This window comes from Odontesthes bonariensis, chromosome 10 (assembly GCF_027942865.1).
Source record: "Odontesthes bonariensis isolate fOdoBon6 chromosome 10, fOdoBon6.hap1, whole genome shotgun sequence".
NCBI lineage: Eukaryota > Metazoa > Chordata > Actinopteri > Atheriniformes > Atherinopsidae > Odontesthes > Odontesthes bonariensis.
This window is the reverse complement of record NC_134515.1, coordinates 8,837,143-8,856,847: the sequence shown is the minus strand read 5'-3', so window position 1 is coordinate 8,856,847 and position 19,705 is coordinate 8,837,143. Positions and strand designations below refer to the sequence as shown.

At 42.4% G+C, this 19,705-nt stretch overlaps 2 protein-coding genes across 2 annotated transcripts in view; one reads left to right on the top strand and one right to left on the bottom strand.

Moving 5' to 3' along the window:
• LOC142390591 (serine/threonine-protein kinase SBK1) overlaps nucleotides 1-2,798 on the bottom strand; it is a 185,151-nt gene extending 182,353 nt beyond the window's left edge. Inside the window, exons 1-2 of the mRNA XM_075476146.1 lie at nucleotides 2,669-2,798; nucleotides 2,352-2,435 (exon numbers count right to left, since the gene is read on the bottom strand). The gene's annotated coding sequence lies outside the window, so the exon portion shown is untranslated. The remainder of the gene's footprint in view (nucleotides 1-2,351; nucleotides 2,436-2,668) is intronic.
• Nucleotides 2,799-9,177: 6,379 nt separating this feature from the next.
• pim1 (Pim-1 proto-oncogene, serine/threonine kinase) lies at nucleotides 9,178-13,105 on the top strand. The gene is made up of 6 exons (XM_075476139.1): nucleotides 9,178-9,593; nucleotides 9,787-9,893; nucleotides 10,012-10,062; nucleotides 10,192-10,558; nucleotides 11,098-11,274; nucleotides 11,402-13,105. Exons 1-6 carry the CDS (start codon nucleotides 9,506-9,508, stop codon nucleotides 11,614-11,616), a joined length of 1,005 nt encoding a protein of 334 aa, XP_075332254.1. The 5' UTR covers nucleotides 9,178-9,505; the 3' UTR covers nucleotides 11,617-13,105.
• Nucleotides 13,106-19,705: the final 6,600 nt, after the last annotated feature.

The following is a 19,705-nucleotide window of genomic DNA, read 5'->3' as shown; positions in this document are numbered from 1 at the left end:
TTCAGCCGGACGGACGAAAAGAGAAGCTGGTGGGAAAACCCCTCTACCGTCACAACAACAAAAACTGCCTACCCCGCTCTCTCAGCCACAATGCAAATCAACTGTAAGCAGTGATAGCAGAGTGTGTGTGTGTGTGTGTGTGGGGGGGGGGGGGGGGGGGGGGGGGTGTAAGTGGAATGAGAAAGAAAGGCAGAAAGTTGGTGTGGGGGAGAAAACTTGAGGCAAAAAGAAAACAAAGCAGCGAAAACCTTTAAATGTTAGGAAAGAACGAGACGTGCTGTAACTTTGATGCACTCGTGGGGATTTTTTACCAAGGGCTCCTATTCATGTGGGAAGAGAATTCTAATAATAGGCAGCATCAGTGTAACCTGCCGCTCATGTTGTTTCTCATGTTTAAAGCGGAGCCTGTCACATTGCTGAAAAAAGAAAAACAAAACAGCTGATTGCCAAACGTAAAGAAAGGGCAAAGGAGAAAGTCCCTGTTCTCTCTCTCTGTGGGAAGTTCAGAATAATCCCACCAGCAACATTCTTTAACCGCGACACAGCGCAGCTTGTGTGACGCCAGTTTAATATGTCACCACTGACTGTTTCCCACGTGGATAAATGTGTACAGCCCGAGCTGAACAACAGCTCCATCACCCCCCCACCACCCCGCTCCCTCCTTACCCTCCGTGGGAAGGTGACACGAGCAGACTTCTTCCTGGTTCAGCACATTCTTCACAGAGCCACATGGCTTCGTGCTCCCCCTGCACACCCACCCCTCCCTCCGACACAAACAGCATCACAGCACCATTGGAAGGGCAGCGCTGGGACGGACCATTTGATGCGGAGGACGACCACGATGAGGCGGAAATTCAGCCGACATGAATAGTTTTTTATTGTGGTTTGATCATCAGAAACGGTGGAGCCAGATCCCAGCTCAGCGCTGCTACATGTTAAACCAGCGATACTCACTATTTTTTTCACAAGAGCCACTTTTACGACAACATACTAAAGTCCCCTTTTGCAAATATGCATTTCTACATATAAAACATCCCACAAAAAAAGAAACAACACAGCCAATACATTTTCAATTAAGACCACATTTGCCTTAATACTGGGATGAGCGGAAGCTGGCATGCATGTCCTCGACTTTCTTCATGTTGTATTTGTAGTTTGTTGTTGTAATCATAGTGAGACATTCAAGAAGAGCATGGTTTTTGTGCTGGTTTTTGCCCTTTTTAATTAAAAAACGATCCATTGTGCCTGCATCTCGCGCTGGCTAAAGGAGCTAGTGTGCAATGCGATCAAGTGTGACGGTGGTTTAAGCGGGCTGCGTTGCCAGGTTTAACAGAGCCCCCTTTAGGAAACACCATTAAGCCTTAATTAATCCTTAATAAAAATACTTAATACTGTGCAGTATTAGCTGTATGTTATTTAAAAACATTTATTGTTATTGTTACCATATTGTTATAAGCTACTATGCGAGTGCGAGCCGCCAATTAAAGCTGGAGGAGCTGCATGTGGCTCGCAAGCTGCGCAATGAGTATCTCTGTGTTAAACCGTTTCGGTTTTAGCATCGCGTCCCTGTTATTTCCATTGATTTCCTTCATTTTAAACAGTAATTCATTGTCAAACAACAAATGGGACAAATGCCACGACTGAGTTTTACAAGCTGTAGTTAGCTCGTAAATAATAGCGCCACGAGGTGGATGAAAACTGTTGAAAACGTTCACAAACTTAGTTTAGTCTCACTGCAGAGCCATTTGATTGGACCACTTTCCTAGTCCCAGACCAGTAAACAAGTAGAGGAATACTTTAGGTGGTGAAACACCTGATTTCAGCTGGATAGGACAGGGATTTTTCCAGCTGACCTTTTACAATGAGTCAAAGACCAAAACAACGGACGAACGACTGAGCAAGCATCAAACTGGTACCATATTGAGTGGTAAATCAGGCAGCTTTACAGTTCTTAATACATATTTCATAGGTGCTGTATACTTTTGTACAAATGAAACACACGATATAGGTTGTGGTTATTCTTTGTTGTTGCCAGCTTCTGTTACTTCTGGGGCACGAATCAGTTTAAGTCTTATTTAATGTATAAATGCAGGATTAAACTAACCACATCGTCTGGTTGTGTTTGACCAAATTTAAAAAGTAAAATCTATTACAAAAATGCACTAAGCTGTATTTTTCAAATATGCACATGCATTTTAAAAATATGATTTTATTCAAACTAATACAAAAACAATTTTTTTTTCCATATCATCTGAACAAATTTATGTTTTTTTGTTTTTAAATCCCATTTTAAAATAAGCTTTGACCTTTTTCAGGGCTTGCCGTTTTGTTTCACATCTTCAGATGCCTACCGTTCATGAGGTGATGACCAAAGGGGGAAACGAAGGACGGGGTCAAAGGAGTCTCCTTGTCTTAGCCAATATGTGTGACATATCCTAGAAAGAGACACACAATTAGATGAAGCCACAAAGTGGAAACAAAGAGATGAAAAATTACCTAAATGAGACACAAATCTACCATGATATTTGCAGCCAAAAGAAAAGGCAACAAACATAAACAGATTTGTAGGTGACAGAAGACAAATGATCATCAAAAGAATCCAAACTATATGCAAAACAACCCCAATGAGAAATAAAAAAACCATGAAGGGATGCAAAATAACACGTACGACACAAAGCAGCCATACAATGACACATTTTCTCTGCTTGATCCTGAACAGTCGTGAGAGGGCTGGAGTCTATTCCAGATGTCATAGGACGAGACGGGGGGGGGTGCACCCTGGACAGGTCACCAGTCCATCAAAGGGGCTAAGCCAGAAACAGAAATACAATACTTTATACTCACACCTAAAGACACAAATTGAAGAGTAGATAATGCCAAAATACCCACATCTGACACAAAACGATCATCGGAAGAGACAAAAACTCGTAGAATAGTTACCAATAGAGCCACATGGACCCCAGTGAGAGTAAAAAGCGTAAAGGAAAACAAAAAAAAAGACACAAAACTACCACACGGAGATGCAAAATGATCAGAATGGGAATGATTTATCTGTTTTTTGTGTTCCTTGGGTTTAGAGAGTCAAAGCCTGGGGTGGGACAAGTTGTGGGGCTATCGCAGGCTGGCCCAGGGGCCTCTTATTAACTAATCTGTCCATGTATCCTTCCTATTCGCTCCACTATCATCTGATCATTTCTGGTGAAATAAAAAGGTTAGCTGTGCAATAAATGCTCGCTGCTTACTTCAATGCTCCAGTCATTTTCAAATCGTGCTCATGGTCACAGTCAAATACTGCAGAGTTAACTTAGCCTTCACGTCAGAATCTCATTTGTGTCTTTGCTTTTATAAGATATCATATAATCCCTTCTGTCAACGGTGTCATTATCGACAAGGAATTCCTGGGATATATACGAGGAAGTGTTATTTCCTGTGATCTAAACTCCCATATAAACAAGACTGAAGCCAACAACAGCCCCATTATTGTAACCACAGGCAACACTAAAGGCATCCTGTCTTATTTCAAAACACAGATTAGACCCACTCCTCTTTAACGAGCACAAACAATGACTATAAACAAACCTTACATAGACTCTTTGGTAACCAAATCCCTAATTGGAACAAGTGGGGATAATTTCCTGGAAGAACAGTCTGAGTGGCGCTGCACAGGTATGCCAATAACCTCTGACCTGAACCAAGCCTGTGCTGACATGAAAGTCGGCCTGTGGTGACCTTTTAGGGTACTCTACAGACCCTTTGTGGTGCTTTCCCACAAAGAACTGCTTTTGATGTCTGTTGGAGGCTTTTCTCATGGTCCCGGCTGGTCAAGACCTCTCAAATTGTGAGGAGGAGGGAGTAAGACGCTACCTGATGAGAGGTCAGGCCACACTGGAGGTTACCCACCCCACAGCTCTTCCTTCTTCCTTTAAGTGACCTCTAAAAATAATTTACCCTCCCTAATGGACCCCCTGCCTCACCCCCCCACACACAAAAACTTTCACACATACTAACGCTTTCCTTATTTGGGGAGAGTTAAAAACACTTGGCAGCCAATGCGTGACGGATGATGTTTCAGTGTTTCTTGATGTGTGCGTGTTTAAGCGTGCGACAGTGTGGCGTGTTTGAGTTGGTGACTTCCAGGTCCAGCTCCGGACATTTGCCAAGCACAGTGCTCGCCTTTAAAGGGATAGTTCGCCTCTTTTGACATGAAGCTGTATGACATCCCATTTTGGCAATATCATTTATTAAATTTGACTTACCCCCTGCTGCGTCCTGTGAGCCGAGTTCCAGCCTCGTTTTGCCGTTGACGAAGGTAGTCCGGCTAGTTGGCTGGGGCTTAAAAAACTAAAGCGTCTTGCTTCTCAAAACAATATGCGTTCAAAAGAGTAATACATTTGCATCACAAAATCGTTCATCCAGAAAAAGTCAGACCTCACAATCGCTTGGTGCTATTTTCTCTCCCTTTATATCAATGTGTTCAGCCACCTGCCGACAGCCGCACTTGTTACGGTGTTTGCTGCACGGTCTACACAGCCCGTAGTGATACAAAGGGAGAGAGAAAATAGGGCCAAGCGATTGTGAGGTCTGACTTTTTCTGGATGAACGATTTTGTGATGCAAATGTATTACTCTGTTGAACGCATATTGTTTTGAGAACCAAAACGCTTTATTTTTGTGGCCCCAGCCAATTAGCCGGACTACCTTCGTCAATGCCAAAACGAGGCTGGAACTCGGCTCACAGGACGCAGCAGGGGGTAAGAAAATGTTCATAAACGATATTGCTAATATGGGATGTCATACAGCTTCATGTCAAAAGAGGCGAACTATCCCTTTAACCTTTCCAATAAGTAAGATCTGAAAGGTGAGCTTGAGTAACTCTGGAGCTGAACTCCGCTGCAACGAGTTCCCGACTGTCAAATCTAAAGTAGCACGAAACGACGGCGGACTTCATTGTCTGACAACCCAGTCAACATAAATGACATGGGCAGGCTTCGTTTGTCTGAGGGGGGCGAGGCCGCTACTCCTGCTGAGCACCAGGGCAGTTTTATGACCCCCCTCTAATTATGTGGTAATCTTTGTCAATCACTGACAAGGCACACACAAACACTATGAGGCACCTTGCTTTACACCAAGTCTCCATTTTCTCCGGTACAGTAGGCGCTCACCGGCCCCCGTTCAGGCCCTCACTTTAAAGCCAGGACTGTAAAACCTTCAGAGGCTCACTGTTCTGCTTGTATGGAGGAGAGCTGATGCTCTCCGAGCCGGTTGTGTACGCAGTCTAAGAGCCGAATCAACGTATATGTCTCGCTGAACACGCTGCTGTCATCACGCCTCTTATATACCGATGCCTGTGCAGAATGTGTAGATAAAAATAGATCTGTTTGCTTTTAAGCGCAAAGATTGAATGAAAACACATCTCAGAGTTTCCCATCAAACAGTCCAGTGCAAACTGACACTTGTCTTCACCATCCCCCCCTCATAATTCTTTTCCCTGTCCCCTGCAGAGTGGCAGCAGGTGGGATCTGCAGCAACAGCTGAAGGGCTGATTGGTTGACCATCGTGACTGATGGACAAACGAAGTGCTTAATGTGCAGACGAGTGGCAGGACCTTTTACCCCATCGAGTAAGATAGAAAAGAGGGAAGGATACATGCGAGAGAAAGTGAATCATATCCTCAGAGGACAATGAGTGCTTAGTTAATGTGTCACATAGAAAGTATCATAACTTTCTGATGAACAGGGAGGGTGGAGTAACAGGCCAAGGACATATGAAAAGGTCAGAGATAAGGGGGTTTATGGGATGCTTCAATTTGCAACTTGATAGAAACTAGCTTACAGTACAAAGATTAACAGGAACATGTGCTGCTCGGAGAAGATAATGTGTATACAGTGTCCTTGAACGGTTTGTTAACAGGCAGCGAAATCTGGCTTTAGCTTTAAATTCATGCTTTTTGTCAGCAAACTATGCAAAGATGCTATGCTAAGCTAAAAATACATCAAATGAACAAAAACAGACATGCAAATATTTACGATGTCAGTTTTCATATCACAATGTCAAAGTCGCAATTCTGAATAAAAGAATTTCACTCGTGTAAAATATTCCACCTGATTATGCATTCCGGTTATGGTTACATGATCTTCACAAAGAAATTACTTTGGTGTTGTGAAACTTTCCTCTGGACATGGTTTCAAATTCACTAGAAAGAGGAAGTCAGTTACAGAAGTGTAGTTATTGCATATGCAAAGCAAATCTTCAACCACAAGGGTGCTATTCTCCCTCATGGCTTCTTAAATTTCAGTGTTTGCTATTAATGAAAAAGTAGCTCAGTTTGGGCTGATGAGGCTGCATGGACCTACACAGATGTTTTATCGCAGTAAAAAAGTGGGATGTCCGGCTTCACTGTAGGAACCTGCCGCTCTCCCTTCAGGGAAAACTGAGACTTCCAGATATTGGTGTGAACAGCTGGCCCCGGACTAATAATATGTCCTTCTGACAGATGGAGTTGGATGGCTGTCATTTGAGCCCTGCTGATCATGCAGGCAGGCGTTTCTGCAGCCTACAGAAAGATGCGCTCACCGATGGCATTTTAACGTCACTCCCATTGCTTTGGACATCTCCGTTTTCACACACCTCTCCAGCACCTCTGATTAAAAATCAACTCAGCACACACACTCTTGTCTGGATTGAGAGCACTGCAATGCTCTCAATGCTTAAAATGATGCTTATACTACAAGATGACTCATTAATTCAGCTGTATGTTCAATCGTAATTACACATGTAAAACACAACGTGTTATTTGTTTAGAACTTTGCAAATTGATATGAATCGAGCAGTACTAGATTAATTGTGAATTATTGAGGAAATTAGATAAATAAAATAAAAATGAGCTGACAAACTGTTGGAAGTATAGCAGAAAGAGAGTCGGCACAGGTGAACTCACACTTAACAGCCTATAGTTCGATATTCGGGGTGTATAGATGCTCTTAAACAGTAACGCATCGAGGAATCGAAGGAGGAAACGATTGAAATTTCCTCCTCCTTTCTCACCGTTTCGCTCCTTCCCTGCATCCATGAATTCTACTCTTGAACTCATCTGGATATAGGGTCTTACTCTGAGCGTTACCTGGGCTTTGGAAAGCTAAATCAACTGCTCCCACAAGTAAACAACTCTGCTGCTCACATGGTTACTCATCACAAGATATCTAAAAGTCCCAGAGGTACCAGCAGGAATCCCTTCAGAAGAAAAAGCATCCAAAGTCAGCGTTTCCACACAGGAAAACAGCCAAAGATTCAAAGAAAAAAACTAAATGTGACCCAAGCTGCTACCAATGAGGAGACATTTAAGAATAAACACATGAAAATGTTGCAATAATTGTATTTACACACAGCCAACAAAAGAGGCAGGAAGAGAGTGGTGAGAATAAATGAATATCACGCATATAGAGAAGCAAACTAAGCCCTAAACATTAGGAGGTTGTTTCAGAAAAGAATTAAGTCAGCCTGAGCTCTTTGGAGCAGATCATCCTGAATTTAAATCTGGAACAGCATGTTGCCTTTTGTCTCAGGACCTCATGCTGTGCACGGATTGGTAAAGAAAGAGCAATGCTAAAAATTTGGAGTCTTTAAAAGTAATCAAGACCTGCTGCTGTTGTGATGACACACTGGCATGCAAAGCAGCGTCTACGCTATAAGGCACAAGCAGAACATTTGTGTCGGGCTGCAGAATCCTGCAGAGATCACAAACCAAATGACAAAACAAAAAAAAAGGTGAGGATGAAAGAGTAAAACTTTCTCACATATTTGCAAAAAGATGATTCATTTATTGCTGCAAGGAGTCATGCAACGCAGCACATGATTTGCATATTGGTCTCTACTCAAAAGCTTGAGAGGTGCTGAAGGAATTTGCCCAGAGCGTCCCAAACCCAAGCAGCAACAATCCACTTTTATTCTCATTCCAATCAGCCAAGTGACCTGCAAACCCTGTGAAAAGTATCTCCCATTGACTCTTACATGCATTTCATTACCCAGACGATTCACGGAGCTTACAACTCATGCATGTGACTGAAGGAAAACAAAGAATAAATCAGCACACCTCCAACAAAGCAGACCTCCAGTCTAAAAGAAATAATGTATTTCCTCTTTATCTTTTAATTGGAGGTTCATTTTCTCTACATTTGTAAAAAAAAAAGAATAAATAAATAAAAATGCGGTGCATCAGCGTTATGACGGTTTACAGCTTGCCATGAAATTTCAAAGGAAAACAAAACTAAGTTAAGAAGGGGGTGGGGAGGGATAGAGGGAGCATGCCATTTGGACAATAACATGCGCGGGAAAAGGAGGGCGGAGAGAGGAGGAGTAGAGGAGAGAGGAGGGGGGAGGTAAATGGAAGTCTTTTTATCTCTAGTTTCCCACATCCTGCAAACGCGGCCACCCAATTTGAAAGAATGAGAGGAATGCGCCTATTCTCCTGCAGCGCCGCTTTGATGCGCAGACACTTGAGAGGCATTGTCAAATAAAGCGCAATCCTAGACTTCACTGCGGCCAATAAACTGCTATGTTGAGTGTGAAAATAATCACGTAAATGGAGGGCGGTTAAAACGGGTTAAATGTGCGTCTGCGTCTATGAGTAAAATTACATTTTTTAAGACACTTCTGAAGAGCAATAAGCTCCTTTTTTTTGGTGAAAAATAAATAAAACGGATAGTAATACAAGCAAAACATTAAAGCAGACTTTTTCTACTTGAGTAGAAAAGTTATATGGTAATAAACCCAGTTTCAGTGGCTGTCCTCGTATATTTAAGCTAAATTAATCATAACAATAAGTGTACATGTCTTCTTTGAGTCAGATTCCCGCGAAAGGAAGAGGCAGGAGTATTTGGCTTTGGATAAGTTTTACCCCCTCCCTCCCAAAAAAAAAAAAAAAAAAAAAAGGAATTCATAATTAAGCTTTAGTCAAACCCTTTTTGGCGCGTTTTGGCTCCCGCCACGTCTGTCTGGTCGGGTCGGTTATAAGCTCGTCTTTATGTTCACTCTGTGATTGACGTGAGTTTGGAATGCGCAGCTGCATTCCTATTGGTGCAGAGGTCGGAAAGGGGCGGGCCCATGACGGACGTAGACGCACACAGTGACGCCTCTCTTACTACCGCCTTATAACCGTCCTACCCCCCGCTCCTTGTTTCCAGGAGCCGGTGTCTGAGGCATTGGTCTGATCCGTCTATAATCAGTGTATATAGCTAATACTACTACTCTGTTTACAAATATTACCGGGAATCGTGGTTTCGAGTTATTTCTTTTAAAGCGAAGTCTCGTCCAGGCGTTTTCTTTGGGCCTTTTATTCTCCCGGACCTTCTCTCTGGATGAAAGGATCCCTGCCGCATTTCTGTTCCTGCAACGTGGACCCACAGACCCACCAGAGAGACGGGAGAGTCTTGCGGTCGGAATAAAAAAAAGAAAGAAAAACACGAGGAACAACACACTTCGCTGATCTGTGGTGGATTTTTGATAGAGGAATGCTGCCAGTGCTGTCCAAGCTGAACTCCCTGGCCCACATCTCCGCCGTGGATATGCCGGCGAAAATCCAGCACCAAGTTCAACAAGGTTAGACGCCCTTTTAGCGCTGTGTTGTGATGGAGGACGGGGCTGCAGCAATGGCTGGCAGCCCACCCACTCCTTGCTCATTCTCAAGGACGAGCAGACCATTTGGTTATCAATGCGATTGGGGCTGGTGAAGGGATAACCGGCTCCCCTGTCTGGTATTCACCCGGTTTTGTTTTGTTTTTGTCCTTTGCAGCCAAGGAGCGGGAGCCCTTTGAGAAGCTTTACCAGGTCGGCGCCGTGCTGGGCAGCGGCGGCTTCGGCACCGTCTACTCCGGCACCAGAACGTCCGACGGAGCTCCGGTTAGTACGCTGCTGGTTTTCCCATTATTATTTTTTAAATACTGCATTTAAACATGTGGCTTTACATGTTTGCTTGATAGACACGTCGACTAACGATGTATTTTCTTTTCGATGGCAGGTTGCAGTCAAACATGTAGCCAAGGACAGGGTCTCGGAGTGGGGAGAGCTGGTAAGACACGCTTTATGCAACTTATTTATTATTAAAATGTGTGCCAGTGTTCAATTAAATACGCCGCAAGGGCATTTTGGCGTATTTTGGGAATATTAACGTTTTTTTTTTCCCGTGATTTTTTTTCAGCCCAACGGCTCCCGGGTTCCCATGGAGATAGTGCTGTTAAAGAAAGTCGGCACGGGTTTCCGCGGCGTCATCAAGATGCTGGACTGGTTCGAGCGGCCGGACAGCTTCATCATCGTGATGGAGAGACCCGAAAACGTCAAAGACATGTTCGACTTCATCACCGAAAAGGGTGCCTTACCGGAGGAGCTGGCGCGCAGCTTCTTCCGCCAGGTGCTGGAGGCCGTGCGGCACTGCCACAGCTGCGGCGTGGTTCACCGGGACATCAAGGACGAGAACATCCTCATCGACCTCCGCACCGGGGACATGAAGCTCATCGACTTCGGCTCCGGAGCCCTGCTGAAAGACACCATTTACACAGACTTTGACGGTGAGTTTGTGTTTATTAACCCCCCCCCCCCCCCCCATCGTGCATATTTTCGTCCCCTTCTCTTCTGTGTAGCTTATTTAAATGTATTTTTTAACATTATAACAGTTAGGTGTGGGTTAAATGAGTTATTACAGCATGTGCGGCCTTGAGACTCATGTAACATAAATTCCAAGGTTGTGTCATCCCTGTCAGGTCATTAATGCAGACCAAACAGCATAGCCTTAGATGTGTTGCCCCCTACAGGAGGGAAGTGGTATTTTTACAACTCAAAGTTTGTAAACAAAGTCACATGTCTGCTCCCCCACCCACACACACACAAACACTGCCAGTCACGCTGCCTGGCACCTGAGCCCAGATAAAGCCTCTGAAACAGGCTCAGCTGGTTATCACGTAACACTTTTTCACTTCCACAGGGCAATAAAAGATATTTAGAGTCCCTTAAAGGAGATTTCACCAGCTTTTATACACTTCTGATGTGAATGTTTATCAGGGCAATTTGGTTAAATGTTTTTGTGCTTTTGTTGTCTTCTGCCTAACAGGCACCAGAGTGTACAGCCCACCAGAGTGGATCAAATACCATCGCTATCATGGCCGCTCTGCCACGGTGTGGTCCCTTGGCGTGCTGCTGTACGACATGGTGTGCGGGGACATCCCATTTGAACACGACGAGGAGATCTTAAGGGGGCAGGTTCTCTTCCGGAGGAGAATCTCAACAGGTAAATAACACTTTGCAGTGTGTATCTTAGCCGCTCTGTTGCTTAATATGTAGTTCAGGCTAACGGTGTTTATGTGTTGCTCTGGTCTAATTGGTTGCCTTTTCCCTTCCTCCTCCTCCTCCTCCAGAATGCCAGCAGCTGATCAAGTGGTGTCTGTGTCTGAGGCCGGCCGACCGCCCGTCCTTTGAAGACATCATCAACCACTCGTGGATGCAGAGCACGTCCTCCTCCGTGGTGCCGTCCACAGCGCAGACAGAGAAGACAACCACAGAGATCAGGCTGCACAGCATCGGCCACGAGGCCACCACCTTCACGCCCACCCCTGTGGCTGCGGCCCGGTGATGGACGCAGACATTTCCCGCCAGGCTGTTCTAGTCTGAACTGGACTGCACAGACACAAAGAAACTATTACAAAGACTTATGTAACAGACTTGAAGCTGAGAGAGGGAGATGGGTGGTAGCACACACACACGCCAGAGCCAGATGTAAAAGGACTAAACGCATACAGACCATCATCCTGTGGTTTCAGCCTGGCAGGCCAGACCCTCTCTGCATGACTTTCCCAGCTGTTGACTCGCACCAGTGTCGCAACATCACCCTGGCTGGACTCTGATCAGGGCAGCGGGTGTTCATCGGGCTGTGTTCACGGACACCTGCGCTGGGAAAAGCACGTGTCCTGCTGAACAGCAAGTGGACAGCGTGGGTTATGTAACCTCTCGCTGCACTCTGCTCTTTTTCTCAAGCTTTCTTTGTCAAAGCAGAGAAGAGAGAGCAGAGGCGTTGGCTAAGAGAAGATTGATTTTTTTTTTTTTTTTTTTTTAAAGTGCCTTCTGTGAGATTGTGTGGACCTGAAAATACTTGAATTTGAGAACAAACAAAAAAAGGCAACGATCCTTTTGTTCTTTACTCTGTACAAGGCTTTATATTGTTTGTTGCTGTTTGTTTTTCCTCTCATGGGCCTAGATCAGTAAAGCCTATGCCATTTACAACCACTACTATCACCACTACTTTTACTCTAATGTCATTAGCAACCAGACAACCTCATAGCTCCGGCAGCAACCTGTGCAAACAAGTCATTAACAAGACAAACACTGGACTTACCTCACTCTCTTTACTTCAACATCCTCCTCTACTTTACAACCTCTGCTTCCTCCTCTTCTCGTGTTGTACTGTATACAAACACAAGGCTTATTCGCATCCACCTGAATGCACACAACAATGCAAACTCGCATACCAAGATACGGCATCCTCTGCTCTCATATATTTTCCTTTATCTTTAAACAGTGCCTCACAAAGGTCTTAAAATTCTGTGGGGACGAGAATTGTATATAAGAAAAATATATTTATTATTGCTGTGACTTCTCTATCACACTCAATGAGCTTTGTGTCGCAGAATTTATTTATTTATTTATGAGAGAATTTTTGGCTGTCTATGAGTATATATATTTCATTCCAGTCACTGAAGGGCCCACCCATTATTTAAAAGAGAAACGGAGATGAATTTAGTGTCCTTTTCACCATATTTATGGCTTGAAATTTTTTGAAAGAGCAGATGTTTGTGTGTATGTTTGTGTATGGCATGTAAATAATGTGTAAATACTCCCAAAAGAACTTCCATCTTAATGTATGTAAACATCCGATGTCTACTGATGGTAACTGGTGTTGTTACGCTGTCGTCTGAATGTTGTGCGTTTGTGAGACTGAGAGAACCTCTGGCTGCATGATCGCAGCTTGGATTGTTGTGATTTGTTTTCCATCACTCAAATTAGAATTGTAAATTATGTTAGAAACTATTTTTATACAATTTCAATAAATATTTTTCTAACTATGACACCTGACTTGTTTGTATTCTTCCCTTTGCTTCGGCGCCAAAACACAAAGCTGAAAAAAGGCTATTTTAACGCCTACAGAGAATTTACTAGGTAGCGAGGTTATACAACTTCCTGTTTGACACTTGTCGAAAAACAGGCAACGCGGAAAACTGATGAAGAGATAAGAGGCTGGTAGGAGGCAGCTGGTGTTTATGTGGTGAAAGGGAAAAGAAAACAAGCTTCATCGCCGGCTTTATACTCGCACTCGGGCTGTGTTTCAACAGTAAATCGTTCTTTCATACAGGACCAAGAACCTTGATTCAGAGCTCTTGTCTGAATTTATTCAGTGAGTCTGAATCAAAAGGGTGCACACCGTTACTACCAAGAACAAAAATAACACATTTCTCCTGTTAATAATCATCACTGAGTCTTTAAATGGAGAATTCTTGGTGTGTTTCTGGAATTTACTCGTATAGTAACGCACATTAAATCGTAACTTTTGTGATATTAACCCTTCAGAGGTCTTGGCAGTGTTGGCAGAGACGTGTTCTATATCAGCAGCTTTAAAAGTCTGAGGTATTAAGCCTCACCTCACGTAAAGTTTGGAAAAAAGCCACTCGCTCCATGTTCTTACGCAGTTCTTTCTAAATTCCTAGATGACCAAAAGATCCCAGCTATGTTGTTTGGTCCGTAGACACTTAGAAAATGCGCTCTGATAATCACATAATCCGGATTGATAAATCCAGACCAAATACAAAGATGATCCAACTGAAAGTATTTCGTGGCATCTAAATTTCCCAGAAATAATGTATCCGAGCTCTTTGACCACATCACAACATTTAAGCTCTTCTTTTGATTACTAATTTCACATCGTCCCACCTCCATTCAAGGAGTCTCTCTTAAAACCGTATTGGGACTCCCTCAGACTTTGAAAACCTCTGTCCTACATCGTTTCTTAGCACCAGTCACTATACTATACTCATTAAAGTACTTTAGTGAGGTATAGATTAGAGATTATTTCCTATTCTCATGCGTTTTTTCGTCTTCTATGCAGCAACGATAAACTGAGAAGTATTGCGTTGTCTGATTTTCCAAATCTACTTCAAATATGTTTACAGCACGACAAATCTGTAGCAGCAGATCTATAAAATATGCAACATTATAGATTAAAATGTCCAAATATCCTAACTGGACTTACCTGTAGTGAATAAATAAATCAGTACTGTCATAAAGCAAAAGAAAACTTATAAGGAAACAAAACAAAAACACCAATATGATGTGCACCACACATCTGGCCCAGTGGCAGCTGGAATAGGCTGCAGCCCCCCTGCAGAATGGATGGACTGATGACATTAAACCGGCTGAATTACTTTAAAAAGGGACGTCTATCAAAGTATTAACAAGGGAAAAATAAGTTCTTGACAAACTGCTAGTTTTAACCTTCCATATACCTATAACCTTTTTTTCTGTTCACATATACGGCCCAACTAAAGTTTATAAACCCTCTCTTGAGCATCTGTCGGTGACTCTAACTCTCAATTAGGTGACTGAGGACTTTTTTAATGTAAAAGTAAAGAAAACAACAAATGTGTTGATTTCTTCACTTGAAGGTTAGTTTTAGAAGCTGAATTTTGAACATAATGCAGCCCAGGAACAGTACTACAAAGATTAGATAATATTTCAGGGCTTATCTCAGATGATATGTCATGAAACAAGTTAAACAGCATGCAGTGAATCTGGGTGTTGGTCCAGGATACGCCTCCCTTTTGTTGTGCTGGTGAGTCATCTTAATGCAGGTGATGATTCGGTAAAAAATACTTTGACTTAATCAAGCTTTTAAATGCAGGGCTTCTAACACATTTCCATAATAGTGCTTTTACTTTAAAGTAAATAATCCAAGTCGTCCGTCATCTGTGAAAATGCATAATCACCATCTGTCGGTTCACAGCTGGGCTGATTGGCTGATCGCGTGTCTTCTTTAATCCCCGTAAAAGGCTGCAAATGCTCGTGTGGGTTAATCTCGACATTTGGTCGGTGATAGTGACCAGCACACTGCAGCTTATCGTGGACCTGTGGTCTCACATAGATAAGAGTTGTAGGTTTAATCAGTCGTGATGCTCCCAAGGGATTCCCGCCCTCAGCACTAATCTTCTGAGACAGCGCGGCTTGGACCTCACCTACAGCGAAGGGAAGATTTACACAACAACAAATGAGTTTGGAAATGCTGCTGCTCCCATCAGTCCCAGTTAGTGTCTGTCAGGGGAATGTAATGTGCGTTTACCTACTGGGATCTGAAATAAAGAGTAGAAAAGTGGCTGCAGTTCTCTCACCAGCTCTATAAACTTTTAACACCTCTCAGGCCATTAATATAGTTTCATGATGGTTTTGGTTAATACTTTTAACTTAATGATACCTGCTAGGAACCAAACAGCACACATTTATCAGCTGGAGAGTAAAGTTAGACGTTTTTATAGCTGAAGAGCCAAAACCACAAATCAATATTGGTCTTTTGTTTGATATTTGTTGGCGTAAACAAGAATCTGAGTGAATGACTGAAGCAATCAGGGCTTCGAGCTTTGGATTTTTGGAGTTAGAAATGCAGCGTTACTGCAAACTGCGCAAATTTCATGCTCAATATTACAGAAATAGCAACTCCGTCAAAGTGTAAGCCCGCTGGAAAGTTCATAAAAAAAAAAGAGATGATATGTCCAAGTTGTGTTTCTGTTGGCCTCAAGTGGGCAATTTGCTGGGTTACGATTTCTATATTATAGTCCAGCAAGTGGTGAGTCAGGCATTTTGTAGTGCCGTTCGAAACTACTTTATTACAAACTCGGCAATTGGTATGCTAAAAAGTACTACACAACTACTGCACAGAAGTACGCTATATGGGCTTAATAGACTCTCCTGCACTGCAACCTGGAGTCAGCAGCCATAAAAACACATGCTGAGGAGGTCATTGCATCAGCGGCACGGCCATGGCAACTTTTCAGACCTCTCAGGAGGGCAGAAAGCTGCACATTCCACTTTGTGAGAAACTCTCACACTATTTAAACCATATTGCAAAAATAATTACAGAACTACTGTAATTTAATACGGTCAGACCCCTGCTTATTGAATCTATAGGCTATCGATAATAATAATCTAATACTATAGTATTTTTTGACTAAATACATCTTCCATTTACAGCAAACGAAAGGTTGATGAAGCTTCTCTTGACTATTGCTCCCTGATCAGGTTACTGAACACCTCACATCTTTGCCTACAATGAACTCTTGAATATAAAAACCCAATTGGCAGTGAAATGTAAAATCTGTAGTATTTTTAATCCCCTAAAAAACACAATTTCCTGATGCCTTGTGTTAGTTTACTGGCTTGTCTTGCCATGACTTATATGTTTGACGTCTTGACTTATCACAGCAACAGTGTGACAGTCAACACACACACACACACACATACATGTGTGTATATATATATATATATACACATACATACACACATACATATATACACATATATGGACACCTGCTAGTAAAAGGTTGGACCCCTTTTGCCTTCAGAACTGCTTTAATTCTTCGTGGCATCCTTTCAACAAGGTGTTGGAAACATTCCTCAGAGATTTTGCTTCATATTGACATGTTAGCATCACACAGAGCTTGTGACATGATGCATTATCCTGCTGGAAGCAGCCATCAGAAGATAGCTCACTGTGGTCATAAAAGGGATGGATATATATATATACATATTTATGTATACACAAGGGCTGTTAAAATTAATGAATTGATTATAAATATATATATATATATACACACAAACACATATCTATAGATATAGATATATATCTGTTAACGCGTTAAATTTGACATTTTTATAGAACGTGCGCACGTTAATTTTGGCTAAAAAGCTAATTATGTGTTAAAAGGTTAAATTTAAGGTAACTTGGGTTAATTTGGAGAGCCCCACAGACTCACATAACGTTGCCTTAGCAATGAGTTATACTATACGTTGAATTTGCCCTTAGTTTGCGACCACACACCTTCAAATCTGCATGTATCTTTTCTTTCATTTGTGCTCATGAGCAAATGTTAGTCTCAGATTCTTATAAGGGGGAATATTACCTCCTAAACATCAACATCTGAGCTATCAGGATGCCATAATGAGCAGTGATGTGATTAAGGACGGCCTCACAGAGCACATTAATCTTGTTAGAAGTGGCCTGAAATAATTTCTACATAAATACGAACCAATCTTTTCTCATTTTCCATTTGTAATAAGAACAGAGAAAATTATTCTGTGTCGGGAAGCCAGGAGCCTCGTGCATAATCAGAATTTTTTCACTAATGCCTGTTCTTTCATGCACACACAGACTCACAGTTTAAAACTCATCGAATCCTGAGCCTATCAGCGAGATCAAATTGTGCAAAGTTTTCTCCCATTTGACCATTTTCTATGTTAAAAAAAAAACTCAGCACGACACACTTCAAGTATTTTTACATGTACTAAAGGTCATCAAAGAACGCTAAAAATAAAATGTCATCGCCAGCAACATGTAAAAACAGAATCTTTTGATCGAGTGGAGGCTTTCTTCCTCTCCAGGCACAGCGCTTCTCTGAAGAGGCTGCAGTGTTTTTAGACCACAAGTTTCTATGAATGACACCAGCGAGCATTTCCCCTCTTGTTCTGAGAACCATATTAGAACCAAAAAGCCACTTTGAAGTCTGCATGCCAGCTCATGTTGTTGCGAATGTCCAAAAAAGGATACTGCCGTTTGAAATTTTACAGGAAACGCAAGAAAGCAGGTGGGGCTTTTATCCTGTTGGAAATGCAAAAGAACTGAACAAAAATTGAGGAAAATGTTGTTTTTAATAGCCTGCAATCATTGTAAAAACTGCTAGTAAGTTGGAAAAATGGCTCCAAGCCGCAGGGAAATGGACGTAGATGCAATATTGCAAAATTATTATCAGATCCGTCTTAATTTTAAGGCTCGAGTGTGCGGCTAATGGGAAAATATTTGGATAAGAACTGGAAGCAGAAGGAAACCGATCCAAAAGTAAGAAAATCCCCTGAACAGAAGCTGTGGGATTCTGCATCACTGTTTCTTGTTTTTATGCAAAGTTGCCAATGACTTGATTTCGCTGCCTTTATGACTGCTAAGCTGAGCAGCTGCTGGCTGTATTTCACTCGGACAGGCAGCAGAAAAGTCATTATTCTTAAATGTATATGGAGGAAAAACCCAATTTGCACAAAAAAAATAAAAGAAAGAATCAAACAAAACCCTTAAAACATTGCATTCTGCCATATCCAGACAATCACAATTGACTCTTTTTTCCTGTTGCTGATTCATAGGACGATTCATGCAAAGCATCTTTGGAGACAAATACTGCACAGAGCTGGCTATTTGCATATGAGTCACTGTTCCCCCTCAGAGTTCATTTGACTAGCTTAGTTTTACACTCCAAAATAGACCACAGAGTAAAATAGCTTCCACCGACATTTCACTGTCACAGCAGCACTATGTTTAGCTTTCCGAAGAAGAGGCACACAGATAACTCATTTCTGACTCCAACAGACCCAATGTGTGAGAATGTGTCTGTCAGAGTTATTTGTTGCGATCGCAGTGCCGCTCAGTATGTTATATTCTCATCTGTGGCCGTTCCTGGCCTGAGACTTCTCACATCTTCAAAAGTTAGACCGGATGAGTTCATCTTTGCCTCGTTCCCGTAAGACGGTCTGAACTTTCTGTCTTCTGAGAAAGCAACAAAAAGCCCAGCTGTTGCACAATCACCCTCCACCCCGTTCCAACTGTTAGATGCCGAGCTGTTGGGTAATGCTGTCAGGAACTTCCTTCAGCTCCCCCCCTCGCTATCTCTTAGTCTGACATGCCATCTGCATGCGTTTGTCTCCTTCCTATCTGCCAGCTTGATAAATGCCCAACAGTCAACAGGCACACATTCTTACTCATTCTGTGGAGAGAGGAATAGGAAATCACGTGAGGGCCAGTTAAGCCTGTTAATTAGGCACTTTGCAGATGTATCAGCCATGCGTTCAGCTTTCCAGTAAAGAAGGCGTAATCGATCAAACTAATGCTGGGATGGAACACATACATGTTAAAGGTTGTAAAATATATGACATGGTGACACAGAGCTATCTAAGAAGAGCTAAAAGTGCCCATCAGCTATAAGTGAATCTTGAATTTTAAAGAGCCTTTGGGGAAAATCCAACAGTTTAATTTATTTTAGGCTCAGATGAGCAACTTCTTGATGATAACATGAGCCACAACCAAGAATTAGCCTAACTTGGCAAAAAGGCCGGGTGCAATAACAGAAAAAGCCCAGTTAAATTACAATCACCAGCACCTCAAAATGAAGCTTTGCTTCTTCAGGTTCTGTTTATTCTTGCACGTAGTACTTACACATTCATGAGGGACTGAATCAGCCAATAGACGTGTTTTATGCAAAGCTCAGCAAAATGTTTATGATGGTAGCACCCACTTCTGTGGTATTCTGGCTTTATTCAAAACACTGAAGTAGATGTGCAGATATGTTAATTTTTGGAAAATTTGTCTATCCGCCATCACATATCTGCCCGCAAATGTTATTTTTATTCAAGTGTTGTGGTGGTTA

Excerpts from the sequence above, each read along its gene's own strand:
- pim1 (XM_075476139.1), top strand. The coding sequence starts at position 9,506 with ATGCTGCCAGTGCTGTCCAAGCTGAACTCCCTGGCCCACATCTCCGCC. Across the intron at positions 9,894-10,011 it reads GAACGTCCGACGGAGCTCCG|GTTGCAGTCAAACATGTAGC; the intron begins GTTAGTACGCTG and ends TTTCGATGGCAG. Across the intron at positions 10,559-11,097 it reads CATTTACACAGACTTTGACG|GCACCAGAGTGTACAGCCCA; the intron begins GTGAGTTTGTGT and ends TCTGCCTAACAG.